The following is a 22,573-nucleotide window of genomic DNA, read 5'->3' as shown; positions in this document are numbered from 1 at the left end:
CTCAGCTGCTGTGTGTGATTCCTGGCATTTATTGGCAAGACTGAATAAACTTACATTTGATGCAAACAATCTGTTCATGACCATTGACATAGTCAGTTTATTCTCTCTGATACTGCAAAGAAAAGGGCTAGAGTTGTTTGTAGATATGTTGTGTGAATTGACATATTTTTGTCATGAAGATATCATTGTAATTAGAGAATTTATGGACATGGTACTCAAAAATAACTTTGTCTTTGAAGGTGAATTTTTTTCATCAGAAGACTGGAGTTGCAGTGGCAGCTAAATGTGCTTCCATTTTTGCAAACATAGTATTGGTAGCATGGGAGAGACAATATGTTTTCAAATCTCCCTTTTTTAGTAACATACATGTCTATTTTACAGATTTGGATGACATCCTTATGTTCTGGAAAGGGAATAAGGATGACTTTGTAGATTTTGTATCGACTGATTATTTGAATTTTACTTACTCTGTATTCCCAAGTGTATTAATTATATGGATGTTTCTATCTACAAAGATTTGTTGAATGAAAAATACTGTTCAACAATCATTAGGAAAGATACTTTCTCCAATGCATATTTGCACTATTATATCTGTCATCCTACCTTCCAGAAAAGAAGTAGTTAAGGGACAGATGGTTAATTTATCCAGACTTATATCTGAAGACATCAGTTTTCAGTTTGAAATGAATAACTTGATTTTTATGTTTATGGAGAGAGAGAGAGAGACTATCCGTGTGATTTATTAGAGAATTTAAACAGTACTGTTTGTCAAGGCAGAACTAATTGCTTTGCCCCTATTGTCTGGAGTAATGCAATAACAGCTACAACCTTTAACAAAGCAGTTGTAAAAGTGGACAATGAGGTAGCAAAGTACGATACATTTGTTATGCCTTAAAACAAAGACGGTCTCAAAATTAAGAACATTGTAACTTCTAACTGGCACTTAATTTTTACTGAAGAGCTTAAAAGGAAATTAGGGAAGACCCCCCCCCTTTTTCATTTAGTAGGGGTAAGAATATAAAAGAATTAGTCAAAACAGAAACTCACACTAAGGATGACAGGTACAGATCAAAAATGTCAAAATGTGGTATATGTTCAATTTGTAGATACATTAGTAAAGGTCCATTTATTGTGGTTAAAGGTTTTCACAGGACTATTAGTTGTCCAGGACATGATAACTACAATTATATTTAATTATATTTAAGTAGTTTATCTTGGTACCTGTATTTTATGCAACATATTCTAAGTAGGCAAAACCAAAAGGCAATTTAGGGTAGAAACCACAAACATCTTAGGGACCTAAAGAATCATAGGTCCACCAATGCCTTATATAGACATTCCCTTGACTGAACTTTAAAAGATTTACTTTTTTTGCAATTGATAGAGTTAATTTTAATGTAAGAGGGGATAATGTAGAGAATATGTTGGAATACAAAAACTATATTGACAGATTAGATTAAATGCTACCAAACTGCCAGGCCTCAACAACACCCTGTCCTTAAAAAGTGTTTTAAGTATGAGAAGGCAGTTTATAAATCTGATCTTTATTCTTATAACATGACAGTTTTGATTGTGTTTTTAACATTTCAAATATTTTAACATTTTAAATATTTTATTTTACGTTATTCTATATCATATTCATTTTACTTCTGTGAATTCAACAACACTATGTTGAAATGAATTAGATTAATGACCGTTTTGTTTCCTGTTAGCTAATTTAATGCTGGGCTTTGTGACTGGTTATTGCTTTATAAAATGAGCTGCAAGTTTTGAGATACACTCTGTTGAAGTCGCACAGGAATTTATCTGGGAGAAAGTGCTTAGTGTTTTTATAGTGCTTCGCAGTTTAATAAAAGTTCAGTCATCTTTGGTGCTTCACGTCTTCCTCCATGCAATATTCTGGTTACTGGTTCCTACTGAGTGTGTGTTTATGAATGAATACATAATGCTTGTCAAAAGACCAAGAAAACATTGATTAAGCAAAATGACATAATATATTATTATTATTAGTAGAATTTGATGTTAAGATATATTACATTTGTAAAAGTTAGTGGTTTACATTTGAAAAGCTCCTGAACCCTAACCCCCAAGTGGAGGATGTGCCTCCTAATATGCCACTTAATACAATCACGGCTGAGGCTGACATTATTTGTAGATATGAAAAATATTCAGTAGTGCCTTTCTTTTGTAAATCTGAATAGAAGCTCCATCTTAAAACATATTGTTTGAATGTATCAGATTCAAATACATTTTTGGCATAAGTCAGGAACCCTATATATTTAATAGCAGATATTCTAAAAATTATGAGTTTAGTACAATACTGAAATAAACTGATGCAAAGTAAATTGAATAATGTTTTGAACTGTGATATCTTTTTCTAATTGTTTTCTTAATACCATCTGTTGAACATGAGTATTTTTTCCCTAATTAGTTCTTCGGCGAGCGACCATTAAAAGAAGTCGAATGGAGACCATTCACAGGGAACCCAGTGAGGATCACTGTGCAGATATATCATCTCTTGGTAAGTTGGAGACCTACGGCATTGTGGTATAAACAGTAACGGAGTATAAAATCAAGAGTGTGAATGATTATTTACATACTGATAAAGTACAAGTAAGTGAAAATTGTGATATATGTGCAATCAAACTGCACAGTTTCACATGGCTAGGCCTCTGTGCATGGCTAGTCAGTTTCATGATCCTTAGAGTACTTGTGCAAGCATTCACCCTTCCTGCTTACTGTCTTTAGATGGAAAGATTTAGTATCATAATGGCAAGTTCATGTGTTATACTGGATAGGATGGTGGCATGGAATTACATTACCCATTTATTTACCAGTGGTTAATGGCTAAATGGTCAGCCACAGCCTTTTCACTTCATTGTTTGTTCATCAACTCTAAAGTGTAAGTTGAGCATATTCTTATAAAATGTAATATTCTGCAAAGGGTGGGGTAAGGGTGAATGAGTGGAACAATATCTGATTTTTGCTGTCAGAAGGAAATACTTTGAGTCACACAGCTTCAATGCACCAGTTACTTTTTTCTAAATCATGTTATTATTTTCTGGCATAAAAGTAAAAATATATATTCTCATTAATATATGTTTCACACAAACTTGAATTTCCATAATCTACTAAGATCTCAAAGCACATCTGTATCATATACCTCTACTAAACTGTAAAAAAATAACCCTATATAATGCTTCCACTCCATTAACTGCTGTCTCCCTAAACACTTGCAGAATTCATTCCAGGACATTATTTCTTCTTCTGCCTCCTCTGACCCTAGTAGATTCAGAAGCAGGGCACCAAATTCTATTCTAATGATTATATACTGCTGTTTATTGTCCTAGTTGAATAGTTCAGCACTCTTCACAAAAGTTAAAAACAGCAGGTATATATAAACATATACTGTTACAAGTATTAGTGATTGTCAGAACAAATAATAATAATTAAAACAAGCTCCAAATAAAGATTGCAGTGAGAAATGGGGTAATTATTTTACAAATTTAATGAAGATTTTCAGCATCATAGTTAAGAAGAGTAATACCTGACAACATAATTTATAGGCTTAACTTTCCTGACAACATCATTTATAGGCTTAACTTACCTGACAACATAATTTATAGGCTTAACTTACCTGACAAAATAATTTATAGGCTTAACTTACCTGACAACATCATTTATAGGCTTAACTTACCCGACAACATCATTTATAGGCTTAACTTACCTGACAAAATAATTTATAGGCTTAACTTACCTGACAACATAATTTATAGGCTTAACTTACCTGACAATAAAATGTATAGGCTTAACTTACCTGACAACATAATTTATAGGCTTGACTTACCTGACAACATAATTTATAGGCTTAACTTACCTGACAATAAAATGTATAGGCTTAACTTACCTGACAACATAATTTATAGGCTTAACTTACCTGACAACATAATTTATAGACTTAACTTACCTGACAACATAATTTATAGGCTTAAATTACCTGACAACATAATTTATTTACTTAACTGTTCATCTATAGTAGTTGCATGTGTAAGTCACATGTGCAGCAAGTCTGCGTCATCAGAAGCATAGTCCAAGCTGCACAACCAACCCATTATTCATGCATTTATTTCTTTAATTTATTTATTTACTCATGCTCAGGAATTGTGAATGCATCAGGTTAATAAAGCCTTTTTTTTTTTTTTTATTCAGAAAATGTTGCTCCACAACCCATTTAACAGATTTACAAGCCAATAGCATAAACCATTGGTGGCCACAGTTGGCTGTAATCAGTGGCCAAGGAATGCTGCACGGTTAACAGAGACTAAGCTGAAAACCAGAAAGTTCAACAGACCAAAAGTACAAGTTCAAGAAAACATTCAGGGCTCTAACACTTCAAGAAGAAGTGGAAATAAATGGAGTCAAACAAGACTGACAGCATCTCAAAAAGAACATGTGTGAAGAAAAGATATGTGCCCAAGGCATGTATGGAAAGAGGGTACATAAGTAAAGCTGGTTGTCATTGCAGAAGTCAAGGAAATCATTAAGAGAAAGAAATAGTACAGGAAACAGTGGGAGATGGAAAAGATGGACCAGGCAAAGAAGGCAAACTCTTTGATTAATAAAGAGGCTAAGAGAGTGGTCACAGTAGAAAAGATAACAGAGGTACTTTACTAGTTTCTGGATTCAGCAGTTGACAAAAAGCAACTCTACAATTTGGAAGGAAAAGACAGAAAGATAAAGATGTTAGACAAGAGACAACATTTGTAAGGGATGCCACCAGCAACCTACTCACCACTATATAGGATGTCAAAGGCAGAAGGGAGGAGTACTTAGGTTCATAGGTTCATAGGTTGGTACTAGGCTATCAGCCCTAGGGGCCTATACAAGCCTAGCCATAACAATTCCCTGGCTATTTCTTCCCACACTATTTACTTCCCTGGACCCCTGTCTAACAGGGCGACTGATGTGATCCCCGGGGTGAATTTCCTTTCTCCCATCCAATCATCAAGGTTCCTTTTGAAGAGGGCCAAAGAGGCACTCTGCTTGACATGTATGGGCAATCTATTCCAGAGTCTGGAGAGTCTCTGAGTCAGGAACCTATCCCTCCAGCATGTTTTGTTTATTGTGATGACAAGGTTTAGATCCCTGGAGCGTGTGGCTCTGAGGGATTGGGATTTCTTTAAGTGTAGCATGTCCAACAGCTCTGGGTTTGACATCACCTTGTATGTTAAGCAGAGATCGCCTCTGAGTAGACGATATGCGACAGAGTATAGCTGGAGTTTTTTATAGCGGTCAGCATAGGGCATCTGCTTTAGGCCTGTGATTCTTTTAGTGAGGTATTTCTGTGGCCTTTCCAGTTGTTGCAGATGTCTTGAGAGGTACATACCAAACGGGGCATTGTATTCTGTAATGGGTCTAATGAGGGATGAGTACAGTGGGACAATGACCTCCTTTTTTCTGAATAAAAAGCCCTTAGTGATGAGGTGTGCCACATAGAAGGATTTCCTGACTGTTGTGGCAATGTGGTTATCGAAGGTGAGACCACTGTCCACCTGTGTCCCTATGTCTCTTATCACACCTTCGGAGTTTAGTGTCCTGCCACCTATATGGTAATTCACGGATACATGTTTTTTCCCAAAGGGGATAACTATACATTTCTTGGCATTGAGCTTGAGCCCATGGCTCTGGCACCAAGCATCTGTTTCTGTGAGGCCCTTTTGTAGAATATCCACATCATTTGGGGATTCAATAATGGCTCCCAGTTTGCAGTCATCTGCGAACTTTGTTAGCCAGAGTCCCTTAGTGTTGGCCTGTACTTCAGAGAAGTAGATGCCAAACAAGAGCGGTCCCAGGACTGAACCCTGAGGTACTCCATTTGTCACTTGTCTGGAGCTGGATTTGGAGTCAGCTACTTTTACAGTGTGGGTTCTATCAGTAAGCCAGTTAGCAACCCATTGGGTGACGTAGGGATTAATGCCCAGCTTAGTAAGTTTATCTATGATTCCAGAGTCAGGGATGGTGTCAAACACCTTGGCAAGGTCTAGATAGGCTGCGTGGACCACCTTACCCTTGTCCATGGCTCTGGAGACTGATTCGAAGAAGTCAGTCAGGTTCAGGAGACAAGATCGGCCCTTCACCAACTCAAACTGGGTGGAGTCCAGTGTTTGAAGGTTGCCAATGTCTTTGTTTATAAGTTCCATGATAATACACTCCATGGCCTTGCAGATAAGGCTTGTCAGACTGATGGGACTGTAGTTTCCGTGATCCAAGGTGGATCCCCCTTGTGGAGTGGGATAACTGTAGCTCTGCACCACTCAGTGGGCACAAAACCTGAGGTGAGGCTATGATTAAGCATGACACTTAGGTGAGGTGCCAGTTCATATTGTAGTTCATGTAGTACACAGCCCGGGATGTCATCTGGTCCCATGGATGCTGTATTCTTAGCTTTGGAGAGTGCGTTTTTTACCTGTGTGGCCATTATTACTGGAATTTGGCAATCTTCCGGTATTGAGATGGGCCATTTAGGGGGTGAGAGGGGGGTGAAGTTGGCACTGAATCGATCTGCCAGGATATTGGCAATATCCTTGGGATCAGTATATTTAATGCCATTCTGTTTTAGCTCACAGCAGATCTGAGCATTGCCATTTAGATTCTTGAAATAGTTATAGAATGCCTTGTGGTTGTCTTTGGAATCTTTGGCAATTTTATTTTCATAACAAGCTTTGGAAGAATTTATGAGGCATCTCAGTTTCTTACTGAGGCTGGTAAGGGAGTTTTTTTGCATCCTGGGATTTTCCTCTTTTCTGCAAGAGTTTCTTCCTTTTGTTGTAAAGTTTGTTTATGGCAGGGGACCACCAGATTGGCTTCCTTTTTTTGGATGAGAGCATCTTGGTTCTATTTGGGATGGCACGATTCATACATGAGTGGATGTGCTCGTACAGTGCCTTAGTGTAGGATTCAGCAGTTGAACTTTCAGTTCCCATCTGCATGGGTGTCATGAAGTTTGTCACTTCTGACTTGTGTAGCATGAAATTGGCCTTGGAGAAGTTTTTTTATGGAGGTTTCCTTACTGGGGGGTGGGGGTGGGATGTGGATGTTAAGGGTGATTAGCTTATGGTCAGACCTGACTAACGAGGGGGTGACCATAGGTGTGGAGCATCGATTTCCCATGTTGGTAATGACCAGGTCTAGGATATTGGAGCCCCTGGTGGGAGTATGGATTTGTTGATCCAGGGCGTTGTAATTTATGAATTCCAAGAACCGTTGGGCAAAGGTGTTGCTACATGAGTAGTTTTCCCAGTTAATGGCAGGGTAGTTAAAATCACCCAGTATTAGGGTGTTTGGTTCTATCTTAATATTTTCCAGTCTGTTTAGAAAGGTGTAGTGAGAATCTTGGGGTATGGTGGGGGATCTGTAGCAAGCTACAATTTGGATTGCAGTCTTACCTAGTGTTAGTTGCACCTGAAGAATTTCAGACGCATTGTGTTGGGCAACTAGCCTGGTGGTGTGAATATCCTTGGTGAATATTGACACTCCTCCACCTTTAGTGTTTCAGTCTTGGTTTGGTGGCTGAAAAGTGTGGTAAGAGTTGTAGCCTGGTATTGCAGGGGTGCTCTCTGGAGCCTTGAACCAGGTCTCAGTTACTGCACAGATATCAATGTTCTCCATTTTTAGGAGTGCCTCAAGAGAGTGCATTTTGAGGTTTAAACTTCTAGCATTGAGTAGCATTACCTTCAGATTTTGCATGCTTGTACCTGTTACCGTGGTGGTTTTGTCCTTTGAACTTTGCCTAAAAAAGGCACTATGGGGTGGCAAGAGCCTTAGCCAGTAACCTGAATCTCAGGGGCGACAGGTGCAGACCATCTCTGGCAAAGCATTGTCATCTATCAATCATGTTGTCCCAGGTAGACAGATACTGGATCCACTTTGAATGACACCAGAAGCTTAGCCAATTGTTGAAGTCAATCATTTTGTCCTTATATTGTGGTATCATTCTGGGCGAAGGCAGGATGCTACTCAGGGCTAGGGTCATACCTGCCCGGGCCACATGATCCATGAGCTCTTCCATGTCTCTCTTCATGTAGTCCAGGGAGGTACATCTCAAGTCATTCACACCAACATGGACAATGACAGAGTCATATCTGTACTTGTTGTGGAGTGACTTGAGTGCATGCGTATGTGGCAGATCCTGGCACCCGACAGGCAGCTGACTGTAATTTTCTCCTTGTTCAACCTGGTGAGAGGGACATCAGTGTGCTGGGACTATAGAGTCATTTATGACTAAAGTGTTAGGTACATTGTCTTGCCTTAGGGGCTGTTGCTGGGTGGCACACTGGTATTGTGAACTATGTGACACTTTTGTTGTGATTGGTGTTTGTTTGCGTTTCAGCTTCAGAGGTCCTTGGTGCTTGGGCAGGTTACAGTTAAGGGCCTCTGCATATGTGGATTTAGTGTTGCTATATGTGGGTGTTGGTGTTGTGGGTTTAGAAGGGCTATGTGTTGCTTGAGGTGTAGTGTGGGTGTTAACCTTCTCCTCTTGACTGTCTAGCACAATCTTGGGTGGATAGAGCTTTGCTTCCATTTTGGCTATGTAAGTGCATCTCTCACAGGTTGTAGTGTTGGGTGGTAGGAGGAGAGGGTTGTCTCTGTACATGAGGCAATTACTGCATTGCCCCAGTATGCCCTGATTCACCTGGTGAACAGGAGAAATCACTGGAAGCTGACCCTTCCAGTAGCTTCCAAATAAAGAATACTCCATGCTATCTCATTTGCTGCATAGACCGCCTACAATGAATGAGGAAGTAGAGTTCACTCTAGAAGAAGTAAGAACAGCACTAAGGATAAGGTAGTCAAGGAAAATAGCTGGCAAAGATGTGCTGATAGCAGATATAATCACTATATTGATTAAGTTAAGGGAGAAATAGCTCCTGATGGTACTCATAGCAGTATGGAGAAAACGATGTACCCAGATGACTTTGGAATAATTATTCTAGTGGCAGTATAAAAGAACAAAGGGGGCATTCACAACTGTGGGCAGTATAGAGGTATCAGACTCTTGTCACACTGCATGAAAGTGCTGTGAATTAATAAATGAATCTGCAGAGTAATTGAAAGTAGAATGGGAGATAAACAGTCTGCAGCACAATCACCTCAAATATTTGCAGTGAGACAGATAGTGGAGCAGAGGCCAGAGGTGAGAAAAGAGTCTAAGTGAGCATTCCCATACTTAGTGAACATATATGAAAAGGTCCCAAGAAAGTTTATTTGGGAAGTCTGGCCATAGTTTGAAGTTCTAGAAACACTGGCAGAATTAGTGCAGGCTGTGTTCAAGGACCCAGTGACACAAGTATAAATATTTTCTGTCTAAATCTGGGGTTCCCAGTGGAACTGGCTGTGCAACAGGGTTCAGTTTGAGCTCACTGCTTTTCATTTTGGTGATAGACTACATTATCAAACAGGTCAGAGATCAACAAAACTGCTATATCCAAATAATGTGGCATTGCAAGCAGGCTTTGAACAGGATCTTCAGCAAATGATAGGGGAAGGAAATGTAAAACTGAAGTCACATGGGAAGAAACTGATTGATTACAAGTATATGTGAGGAGCAGTTGAGGAGAAAGGAAATATAAATGAGAGGATCTGTGATGTCCCTTCCCTGGGCCAGTTATCAAGGAGCCTCAGTCCTCACCACTGACACTGGTGGGAAACGTTCATGGTGAGAAAAATATAGACACACACAGTATTTTCAGATGCAACTCTTTGCACCAAGTACAATTTCCCTTAAGAGCACACAAGGATTGCGCACTCCAGTCCTGGAGCTGGTTTTCTCTCCAGGCCCCAAATAAGACTCCCCACTGACCCACTGTAGAGCTCTGTCCTCAGCTGGGTGTTTCCAGCAAAGTCACCACCATTAACCTATCAGCCCCATTAGCCCGACGAGTCTGATATGCAAAGCTATGGAATGCATCATTATGGACCTAATAAACAAGGATATAGGGAATTGCCAAACTCTGGATCCCACACAATTTGGTTTTGTGAAGGTTAGATCATTCCTGCTCAATCTGGTCGACTTCTTTGAGTAAGTCACCAGAGACTGTGGATGAAGTCAAGGTGGTTCATACAGTCTACATTGATCTGGCCAAGGCCTTTGATACCATTCCCCACTCAGGAATCATAGAAAAACTCACTAAGCTAGGCATCAACCCCTACATCACTAGGTGGGTTGCAAACTGGCTCACAGATAGAACCCACAGTGTGAAAGTAGCTGACTCCAAGTCAGACTGCCAACCAGTTACAAGTGGAGTACCACAGGGTGCAGTCCTGGGTCCCCTCCTGTTTTGTGTCTACTTCTCTTAAGTCCACTCCAACACAAAGGGACTCTGCCTGACAACGTTCGCAGATGATTGCAAGTTGAGTGCCATAATTAACTCCCCAAGTGATGATGACATCCTACAAAAAGGACTTACTGAGACTAATGAGTGGTGTCAAAACCATGGCCTTAAGCTCAATGCCAAAACATGTGTCGTCATCCCCTTTGGGAAAAACCCAGTTCTCATGAATTACCACATCGATGATAGTCCACTGAACACAGAAGGCATTATAAGAGATCTTCGAACACAGGTTGACAGCAACCTGTCTTTTGACCACCACACTGTCACTGTGGTGAGAAAGTCCTTCTATGTGGTATATCTCATTATTAAGGGTTTTGCATCCAGGAAGAAGAAAGAGGTCATTGTCATTGTCTCCCTCTACTCTTCCCTCATTAGGCCAGTCATTGAGTACAATGCCCCATTTGGCATGTACCTCACTAGACACCTACAACAACTGGAGAGGCCACAAAAGTACCACACAAAGAGTATCGTAGGCCTTAAACACTTGTCCCTATATGGACAGACTCAAAAAACTCCAACTATTCTCTGTCTCATATTGCCTACTTTGAGGCAATCTCTGCTTGACTTACAAAGCCATGTCTAACTGAGCTCTGTTAGAAATGCTACATCTAAAGAAATCCAAATCCCTCCACACTACATGCTCCAGAGACCTCAACCTCATTACCACAATCAACAGAATAAGCTGGAGGGACAGGTTCATAACCCAGAGGCTGCCCATTCTATAGAATAGACTTCCCATACATGTCAAGTGGAGTGCCTCACTTGCCCTCTTCAAGAGAAATCTTGATGAGTGGATGGGAAATAGAAAATTCATCACTTGACAGAGACACTGGGAACTAAGGTCAAGTGGCATGATGCCAGTGTAATCATATGGGCTAGGCTTGTAAAGGTTCCAGGGCCATTAGTCTAGTACACACCTATGAACCACCCTCTCTGTGAAATCAGTGTCCCTGTTCAAAGTAGCTGCCACACGCACTCTCTCTGAGATTTGATTTTCACACACACACACACACACACACACACACACACACACACACACACACACACACACACACACACACACACCCACACACACACACCTGGGAAAACTGGCACAGCTTACCCACTCTGTCACCTCCACCCAGGCTGTAAGGTAGATATGCTGCCACTAGACAACCTGAAGCCAACACCTTTAAGGTTCTTACTAGGGTACCCAATTACACTTAGTAAAATTAATACTTATACAAATTGTAGTGTTAAGCAAGCAACAAGACTTTCAGGAATGTGGAGCCACAGTGCCACTAAATAAATGCAAGTACTCTCAAAGGTTAAATATTTTCTAAAAGACCAACCTCAGTGAAAGGTTTAGATATATTTAATAATAAATAATAAAAACAAAACATGAAAATACTGGATATCTATTTACAATAAACATCAGAGTTTCAGTCATAGGAAATATAAAAAAAACAACACAGGTGGAAAGACTCACTGAGATACAAAAAAACTGTATTTAGCTAATCTCACTTTATTGTTCTAACTGACTGAAGAATGACTGTTCCTTACTTACTTATTAAAGCAAGGCAAGATGAAAGTGGATGGGTGTCTTGTCAGGTCTCACAACAGAGTGTACACACCTCACATCTCTCACTAGTATTCAAATACAATTTCAGTTCTGGCAATGGAATAAGATTACATGTGTTCAACTGACTCTCTGGTTCCCACACTATGCCCTCACTAGAAAATGAGCCAGCATCTGGAACTGATGTGTCACAATACACATGTAGAACTATATCTAAGGCTTATTAGAGCATCTGAAAACTGTAAAACAATTCTAGCACTTCCACCCTTCCTGCAGAAACTAACACGCTATTTTCTGGCAGAACTCAGACCTGTGAGATAAAATCTTTATGGCCTAAACCAAGTCATTTGATTTCAGGCTATTTTTCTTAAGGTTAGCTGGGCTGAGCTTAACCCCTTCCCTTCCAGTGTCCTCTGTTAAAATATATGCATTTCATCAGTTACAACAATACAGTCTGACATACATGTATTTTTTTTTCTGTCTGGCAGGATCTAGTGTTGATATATTTTTTAAACACAAACAACTTTACAAATACATTTTTAACACAAGCATGTGTACAAATCAGTTTTATATTCAAATGACATATAATTCTTTACAAAACTCCAACTTGCTATGCTGGCATATGTTGCACATGCACTGCCCTACTCTCCCTGGCAGCTGGCACTACCTCACATCATCACAGGGTCACAGCTGGTATCTGAAAGGTTGCAGCCAACTGGCACAGACTATTAGGGGTATTATACCTGACAGAAACATGCCAAAATACCTGAAAAGTAAGGTGCATAAAACAGTGGTGTTCCCAACACACCAACACATCTGCATAGTACAGAAACTTGGGCAGTAAAGACAGATCAGTTGAGGAAGCTAGAGTAATGGAGATGAAGTGCCTGAGACTGGTGTTAGGAATGACACCATTGGACAGATGAAGACATGAGGATATATGAGCAGAAAGCAAAGTAACTTCAACTGCAAAAAAAAAAATTAAAGAAAACAGATTACAGTGATTCAGGCAGGTCTGCAGGACAGAAGAAAATCATTTGGTAAAGTAAATTTGAGAGAGACAGAAGCAAAACAAGAAGAAATAGCTGTCAAGGAAGGTAGCTGAGAGTAATGAATCAAGAGGAGTAGTGAGGGTTGATGGAACACCCCGACCTTATGTAGAAAATGTGAAAATGGGGGTAGTTATGATTACTCAAGCTATAACTCAGTAACATGTTACTAAAGCATCTTTAGTTTTCCAAAATACTTACAGTTTACTAAATTTCACTGCCCAAACCAAACTTCAGCTTTCATGATATCCAAAAGCAAGGGGGTACAGCCTCAAATGAGCTTTGCTCAGATTTCTGGGTAATACTGCACCTTCGTTTTTGTTTTGTTTCCTTTTTTTTTCTCAAAACTGTTTTATTTTATTTTCTTATAAAGGTTGAATATATTTAAAAACTTCTACAGAAAAAAATAAACACCTTGTATATCTATAACTACAACATACAAAAAGCTATGTACAACTATTTACATTACTAATTAATAAATTATGTGCCCAATAAACATTTGAATAAGAAGACTAAGAATTATGAAGTGTATAATTAAAGTATAGGAATGAATTAGAAAGGAGAAATTGGATTTGTAATGGATAGCTCATGTAACAGATAGAGAAAAGAAAGAGAATAATTAATACATATTTATAGGGTTAAAAGATGATCTCAAAAACATTTTGCCAGTAATCAATGGAGTTCTTGAACATTTTTTTTTACAATGTCAAGTGATTTTATAAACTTTGATATAATTAATAACCATTTTTGTAAATCCAGGCCATATCATGTTTTGAAGATTGGTCCAATTATGAGTTATATAAAATGTTACTAATATGAAAATATGGATAAGAAGATAGCTTGGGAAGTGGTGTATATATAAGATCACAAATTTAACATCAAATATTACATTCTGGTACCTTGTAGAGGATACATTAGATACTAGACACATCCAAAATATATTATGAATATGTACAGTTCCAGAAAATATGTAGTAAATTGTCTTTTGGATCAATGCATGCAGCACAAGTGGATGAACATTTAGAAATCACACCTACTGTCTACTCTCGTATATGCCTCGCCTGTACTCTCAAACCTCAACAAATCCGAACTAGGTAAGCTGTCCCATAGCTACAATCATATTGCCAGATTTGCCACTGGCTCCACCTATAGAACCCACCACTGCCAGAACCTTAAACAACTAGAGTGGCTAGAACTGCCCAGCTTAATTCAATTCAATCAACTCTTAATAGCGCACTGAGGATACCCCCTCACTTAAAAATATTATTAAGCCATATAGCAATCTAAGATCCCTACGGTCAGCCGATAAACTACTGGTCCAAACCCACAAAGCTACTAACTCTGCTGTTGAATCCATGTTTGCCAACTTCATTGGCAAAACCTGGAATTCATTGCCAAACTATATAATCCTACAATCCTCCAAAAGTCTCTTCAAAAAAACCTCAAACAGTATCTCAAAGTGAATTGGCTATGCCCATGTACCAACCCTGATTAAGTTATAAACTAAAAGCATATTCTGCAATTATCATAACTTGTAACTACATCACCAAGCTGTGCTTCCAATCTGATGTCTCTTACTTTTAATTCTCTGTCCATGACAATTGTGAGTCCCTACTAGGGAATCACTACTAACCCATTGTATATAATCACTTTGTTTTTATAATTTTTTGCTAACTTCTGTGTAATCTATGTAAGTTTGTCTTTGTGGAGCTTTTCTCCCTGGGGCTCCGCTGAAAATGGACATGTATCCAGTCGACTATCCCGCTAAACAAATGTAAAATAAATAAATAAATGTAAGATGATATTTTTGCAGGGGTCATATAGGCATTATTAGTGATCATAAGTTGGGTATAGAATAGTTTTTTGAGGGGAATGTAGGTCGAGTTTAGTTTTGTAGCGGTAGCAAGTGTTTGCTTAGAAAGATCCAAGCCCAGAGATAGCTAGTATGAAGAATGTATACATGAGTTGTTATATTTCATTTTGGAGATAAATCTGTAATGTAAGTGTTTGATAGTGGGTTTTGAGACTTTAATGTGAATAACAGTTTTGCTGCTGCACTTAATTGAAATTGGGACAGATGAAGTTGAATTGACAATTAATTAAGTAGCTGATTTGGTTGAGAATTGGTAGATAGCCTTTAGGGAGGTTTAGCTGAATCCTTAGATTTTTAGGAGAGAGTGGTTTGTTTTCTAAGAAACTGATGACTAATTTATCTTTGATGAGGAGGGAAGTAGACAGATTCACCATAGGCTATTTCATTTGAAATTAAGATATTGATTAGTGTGTGGAGCATCTTTATTCTTTAGATGTAATTGGAATGACTTTTAGCTTTTTAAGTTTTTTTTTTTTTTAGATATGGAAGTGCATTGGGATTACAGTTCATTTGGACAATGTTATTGCACTATATTTTTACCCAAAGGGGTTGCCAGTCACCTGAGTACACAGGTGTAGTTATAAGTTTAATCAGCCTTATTGTGTTGATTATTAGGTAATAAAGACAGAGAACAGGCAAACCCAGACCACCTTGTTTCTTGTATAGCATTAATTTTCTGTAGGCTACAGGTACTGATTTGGGTGTCTAAATAAAATTGCTTAATTTTGATATAATACTATGGAAAAATTAAAGAGGAAGGATTTGAAAGGAGAAGTTGAATAAATAATAGAAGCCTTGGTAGAATATTTAGCTTACTTACAAAATCAGGAGGGTTACATCAGGAAGGGCATCCGGCATATAATTTTGCCAAATCATACATATGGACAACAGTACAGATATACATACAGTATCGGTCGAGGCCCGGGTTAACAACAACCGCCACCAGTACTGTTGGCCAACAGGGTGCTGGCGAAAATTGGACTACTTTTGGCCGAAGGAGGAGAAGAGAGGGAAGGCATGCCCGAAGGCAAGCAAAGGCTAGGACTGTGGTAGTAAGGGTCGGAACTTTGAATGTTGGCAGTATGACTGATATAGGGAGAGAGCTAGCTGATATGATGGACAGAAGGAAGGTTGGTATATTGTCTGTGCAAGAGACCAGATGGAAGGGGAGCAAGGCTAGGTGTATCGGAGGTGGGTTCCAATTGTTTTATCATGGTGTGGATGGGAGGAGAAATGGTGTAGGGGTTATCCTGAAGGAACATTATGCTAAGAGTGTTTTGGAGGTGAAAAGCGTGGCGGATAGAGTGATGTTTATGAAGCTGGAAATTGATGGTGTAATGATGAATGTTGTTAGTGCATATGCTCCACAAGTTGGGTGTGTGATGGATGAGAAAGAAAAATTTTGGAGTGAGTTGGATGAAGTGGTGACGACTGCACCCAAGGGTGAGAGAGTGGTGATTGGAGCAGATTTTAATGGGCATGTTGGTGAAGGGAACAGAGGGGATGAGGAAGTGATGGGTAGGTATGGTGTTAAGTAAAGGAATGCAGAAGGTCAGATGGTAGTGGATTTTGTAAAAAGGATGGACATGGTTGTGGTGAATAGGTATTTTAACAAGAGGGACGAGCATAGGGTGACATACAAGAGTGGAGGAAGATGCACACAGATGGATTATATTTTATGTAGAAGGGCCAGTCTGAAGGAGATTGGAGACTGTAAAATGGTGGCTGGGGAAAGTGTAGTTAGGCAGCATAGGATGGTGGTTTGTAGGATGACATTGGTGATCAGGCAAAGGAGGAGGAGTGTGAGGGCAGCACCAAGGATCAAATGGTGGAAATTGAAAAAGGGTAATTGTGAAGTGGAGTTCAGGGAAGAGTTAAGACAGGCACTGGGTGGCAGTGAAGTGTTACCGAATAGCTGGGTAACTACAGCCGAGCTAGTAAGGGAGACTGCTAGAAAGGTGCTTGGTGTGACATCTGGACAGAGGAACGAAGACAAGGAGGCATGGTGGTGGAATGAGGAAGTACAGGAGAATATACAGAAAGAGGTTGGCAAAGAAGTAGTGGGATTGTCAGAGAGATGAAGAAAGTAGACAGGAGTATAAGGAGATGAGGTACATGACAAAGAGAGAGGTGGCGAAGGCTAAGGATAAGGCGTATGAAGAGATGTATGAAAGGTTGAATATAAGGAGGGAGAAAAGGACCTGTACCGATTGGCTAGACAGAGGGACCAAGCCAGTTAAGATGTGCAGCAGTTACGGGTGATAAAGGATAATGAGGGAAGTGTACTCACAAGCAAGGAGAGTGTGTTGAGTAGATGGAAAGAGTATTTTGAGGGGCTGATAAATGAAGAGAATGAGAGGGAGAGAAGGTTGGATGATGTCCGGATAGTGAATCATGAAGTGCAGTGGATTAGCAAGGAGGAAGTAAGGATAGCTATGAAGAGGATGAAGAATGGAAAGGCTGTTGGTCCAGATGACATACCTGTGGAAGCATGGAGGTGTTTAGGTGAAATGGCAGTAGAGTTTTTAACTAGATTGTTTAATGAAATCTTGGAAAGTGAGAGAATGCCTGAGGAATGGAGAAAAAGTGTTTTGGTACCGATTTTTAAGAATAAGGGTGATGTGCAGAGCTGTAGCAAATACAGAGGGATTAAATTGATCAGTCACAGCATGAAGTTATGGGAAAGAGTAGTGGAAGCTAGGTTAAGAAGGGAAGTGATGATTAGTGATCATTAGTATGGTTTCATGCCAGGAAAGAGCACTACAGATGCGATGTTTGCTCTGAGAGTGTTGATGGAGAAGTACAGAGAAGGTCAGAAGGATTTTCATTGTGTCTTTGTGGACTTAGAGAAAGCATATGACAGGGTGCCTAGAGAGGAGTTGTGGTATTGTATGAGGAAGTCAGGAGTGTCAGAGAATTATGTAAGAGTGGTGCAGGATATGTACGAAGGTAGTGTGACAGTGGTGAGGTCTGTGGTGGGTGTGGTGGATGCGTTTAAGGTGGAGGTGAGATTACATCAAGGATCAGCTCTGAGCCCTTTCTTATTTGCAATGGTGATGGACAGGTTGACAGACAAGATCAGACTGGAGTTCCCATGGACTATGATGTTTGCAGATGACATTGTGATCTGTAGTGAGAGTAGGGAACAGGTGGTGGAGACCCTGGAGAAGTGGAGATGCTCTAGAGAGAAGAGGAATGAAGGTCAGCAGGACTAAGAATATATGTATGTGAATGAGAGGGAGGATAGAGGAATGGTGAGGATGCAGGGAGTAGAGGTGGTGAAGGTGGATGAGTTTAAATACTTGGGATCAACAGTTCAGAGTAATGGTGAGTGTGGAAGAGAGGTGAAGAGGAGAATACAGGCAGGATGGAGTGGGTGGAGAAGAGTGTCAGGAGTGATTTGTGACAGACGAGTACCAGTAAGAGTAAAAGGGAAGGTCTACAAGAGGGTAGTGAGACCAGCTATGTTATATGGGTTGGAGACAGAGGCATTGACAAAAAGGCAGGAGTCAGAGCTGGACGTGGCAGAGTTAAAGATGTTAAGATTTGCACTGGGTGTGACGAGGGTGGACAGGATTAGGAATAAGTATATTAGATGGTCAGCCCAGGTTGGAAGGTTTGGAGACAAAACCAGAGAGGCAAGATTACATTGGTTTGGACATGACCTAAAGAGGAATGCAGAGTATATTGGGAAAAAGATGCTAAGAATGAAGCTGCCAGGTAACAGGAAAAGAGGAAGGCCTAAGATAAGGTTTATGGATGTGGTGAGAGAGGACATGCAGGTGGTTGGTGTGACAGAGCAAGATGCAGAGGACAGGAAGAAATGGAAACAGATGATCGGCTGTGTCGACCTCAACGTGAGCAGCCGAAAGAAGAAGACGACAGCAGCTTTAGAAAAGAATGAGAAGTTAACTTTACTCCATTTGTTTAAGTCATTTTGTATATTTGCTCAAGGTTTAAGAATATTATTATAGAATCTATGATGGGTCTTGATCAAAATGGATACTTAAGTATTTAAGCAAGGAGGAAACTTTTAATATCTTAAGTTATAGAATTTATGAAAGTGAAAGATTTAAGAATAGCAGACTTCTGTATGTTTAGTTTATAGTTAGAAAATTTGGAAAAGTCATTGATAGTTTAGATGATAGTTGGTAGATCACAGACAGGAAGTGAGAAGTAGATTGAGATATAATCCACAAAGCCAGTAAAAGGAACAGTAATATTATGGATTCTAGAGGCTGATAGTGTCTTTTGTGTTAACATTAAAAAAGTGGATTTATATAAATGTTAAACAGATATGGAGATGGGGCATCCTTGCTTGGCCCCATTTATAATACGTATTCATTGGGATAAATAGAAATATATGTACATGCTTTGTTGCATAGAGCTTGTATAGCTATAATAAATGATGCAGGAAATTCAAAGTATTGCATTACAGTGAAGAGAAATTTAAGATTTATGTGCTCAAGAGCTTTAGATATATCAATTGGAAGAATTAAATTATTTAGGTTATAATTATTATGACACATTGAATAATTTCAAGAAAAAGTGTATGATCACATGCTTGATTTGGATTTTAAGAAACCCATCTGTTAAGGAGATATTATGAATGTGAGAACTAATTTTAGTCCATTGGCAAAAATTGTAGCATATATATCTTTAAGTCCACATTTATTTATTTTTATTTATTTATTTTACATTTGTTTACTGGGAAGGTCCGACTGGACACAGGTCCATTTTCAGCAGAGGCCCGGGGAGGAAAGCTCTACTAATAGTACAATACAATAGATATACATTCACAGGGTAAGTCATACACATTCACATAATACACATTCACAGGATAAGTCATACAGGAGTTCATTTCAGTTGAAACCACTTAAAATAGGTTAATAAGCATTGACAGGATATAATAGTACTATAGTCACACAGGAGCTCATTTCAGTTGAAACCACTTACAATAGGTTAATAAGCACTGACAGGATATAATAGTATTGGCAGTTCTATTACAGTTGAGCATACATTATTAACCTAGCATTGTGTATACTAACTATGAGTGAGTTTTTTTTTTTTTTTTTTTTTTTTATTGTGAGTACAGTTGGCCTGTAGTTTAAGGGATGGGGTGGATCTTAATTTGATTATCATTTAAAGTGTGACATTTCAGTGTTTTTAGGTATAAGTAGACTTTATCTGTAGTGCCATACAGGGAATGATTACCATAAAGATTAGAGTAAATATCAGAGAACATTTGAATTATTTCATTAGTATCAGTAATAGTTGAGGCGATTATCTATGGTTGATATGTAGGGAGGAGCTTTATTTACATTGATAAGTCTGGCAAGTGTTTTTGAGGGAGCTTGGGCCCATTTAATGTATTTTATGACACTTTTTGTTTCATGCTAAGAGGCACAGGAAATATAGAGAAGATTAAGTTTGTTCCTGGTTTGGGTAATATCATTCTCTAGCTCATTATATGGTTGAGTAACTTGCTTATTTTCTAGTTCAATGAGTTTATTTAGTAAATTTCTTTCTTTTTCTTTATTTAGTTTTTTTATAATGGGAAGCTTTAGATATATATATATATATATATATATATATATGTGTGTGTGTGTGTATATATATATATATATATATATATATATATATATATGTATATATATATATATATATATATATATATATATATATATATATATATATGCCTCTCAATTGGGCTTTTAAGGAGGCCCACTGAATATCTGATTTAAATGTTAATGTAAAGCATTTATTTTTATTTAGGACCACTTGTTTTTGGAGTAAAATAGGGTTTAAAGTTCAGTTCCAAGTATGAGTATTCATGGATTTATTTGCCAAGATGTTTAAACTAAGAGTTATTTTGGAGTGATCAGAAAAATATAATAAGGGATAAAACATTTTCTCTAAATATTCTGGAAATTAGGAAGAAATCATTTCTAGAATGGGATTTATGGCATATGGAATGGTATGTAAATTTAGGTTCAGATGGGATTCATTTAGAAAAAATGTAAGGGTCAAGTAAATCAAAATCTTCAATTAAATAATTAATGGCTATGGAGGCATTATAGTTATAATTGCTAGTACTTGAATATCTATCAGTGTTGGGATTGATAACTGAGTTCCAATACCCCCGATGATGTAGATATGGTTTCAAAATTTAGTTAATAAGTTATGAATCTCCATAATCAACTCATGTTGCTTATGGCTTAGGGAGTAAGTGTTACAAAGAAGAACTGGTTTTGAGACGGTGGGAATTTTGCATGTGAAGTAGCGCCAATGACCACTGGGTTCTGAGCCACAGATTTGATTGTCATTTTGAAAGGTGGGTTTAACCAAAATAGTTATCCATTTGCTGTTAGTGCTGTTGCCATATGCAGCAATAAGCGTATCCAGTTTTTATTAATTGTATTTCATTGTTTTGAGGTGACAAGAATTTCTTGTCTCAAGCCAATTGTTTCTCTGGAGTTATAGCAAAGATGTAGAAATAATTTATGTTTTTTAAGTTGTTGAATAACATTTAAATTCCATTATTCAGTAAACCACATGTGAGAAATTATAGAAGAGGAAAGAAGATCTATGGTTAGGATTAAGATCAAAAGGTGACCTTTGTATACATAAATCTGGATAAAATGGAATAGGATATATGAGAAATTGAACAAAATATTTAAATTAGAGTGCATAATTAAATATCTTCTGTCCTCTCCCCAAGTCTAACCGATTGACCTACTAGATAGTAAGAGTTATCAAAATGAGTTAGAAGGGAACATTGAAATTAGGTTGGTAGAGTTTAGTCTTAAACTACGATAATCCCCTATTTGTATAAAACAGTAAGCAAAAAACTTACATAGCTTGTCTAAGTGAGAAAATACTCCCCAAGATAGCTTACATTCTAGCAGTGAGGTTCCTGAAGATTAGTGTTATGGCATTATTATTAGCAAAGACTATATGCTAATGATAATAACATAGCTAGAGCACGCACTAAAGTGATAAAATGTATAACAATGTAGATACAGTATAGCACTCTATGGTTACAAATCCTTGAGGTTGTACATGTTATTTCTTATACATGCAGAAAATATATTGCAAGAACGAATCTTGGCAATAAGCCACAAATTGACTAGGTGAGTAAGAATGCACACAACCTTTCTATCATAAACAGTGATTGACGCATCAGCAAAACTACTGTAGATAAGCTAGTATTTTCTGTGTGGCAGCTGTCCTTCAAGTTATAGACACCACAACCAAAACTGAACAACGTTCTTGTCCAGAAAGTAACAACAGTAAACTAGAAAAAAAGTAAGTAAAACATGACTTCAAATGTCAAAGAAACACACAGTTGTAGCAAACCGCCAAGATTAGTGACAACAACACACCGCACCAGGCACAACCAACATGGGGTACCACATAGGATTCAAAGATCACACAGATAGTTATAGATATCCCTTCTTGTTATCACTGGTATTTAAAATTGCTAACTCTGGACAACTTAAGCACTGTGAAACATTTCTTGAGGACACTGAGCTCTTGACAGTCTCCGTAGATGTCAGTCACTTTTCATAATCATTTATATCTCATACTTTTTTTCATTTGTGACTAAGAAGTTGTCTATTCAACTTAAATCTTTTCTTTAGAAAAAAAAATCTGAATAGGTAATATAACAAAAAATAGCACCACTGTTCTATTTATAGAA

General features: G+C 38.3%; 1 protein-coding gene across 4 annotated transcripts in view; it reads left to right on the top strand.

Moving 5' to 3' along the window:
- LOC122813204 (voltage-dependent R-type calcium channel subunit alpha-1E-like) overlaps window positions 1-22,573 on the top strand; it is a 4,399,719-nt gene that overhangs the window by 2,441,225 nt on the left and 1,935,921 nt on the right. For all 4 annotated transcript variants that reach the window (XM_044085387.1, XM_044085385.1, XM_044085384.1 and 1 more), the window contains one exon: window positions 2,432-2,521. In XM_044085387.1, coding sequence (XP_043941322.1) covers window positions 2,432-2,521 — 90 coding nt within the window. The remainder of the gene's footprint in view (window positions 1-2,431; window positions 2,522-22,573) is intronic.

This window comes from Protopterus annectens, chromosome 10.part0 (assembly GCF_019279795.1).
Source record: "Protopterus annectens isolate FY-2018-M chromosome 10.part0, PAN1.0, whole genome shotgun sequence".
In the NCBI taxonomy this organism is placed as follows: domain Eukaryota; kingdom Metazoa; phylum Chordata; order Ceratodontiformes; family Protopteridae; genus Protopterus; species Protopterus annectens.
This window is presented reverse-complemented; position numbering and strand designations above follow the sequence as displayed.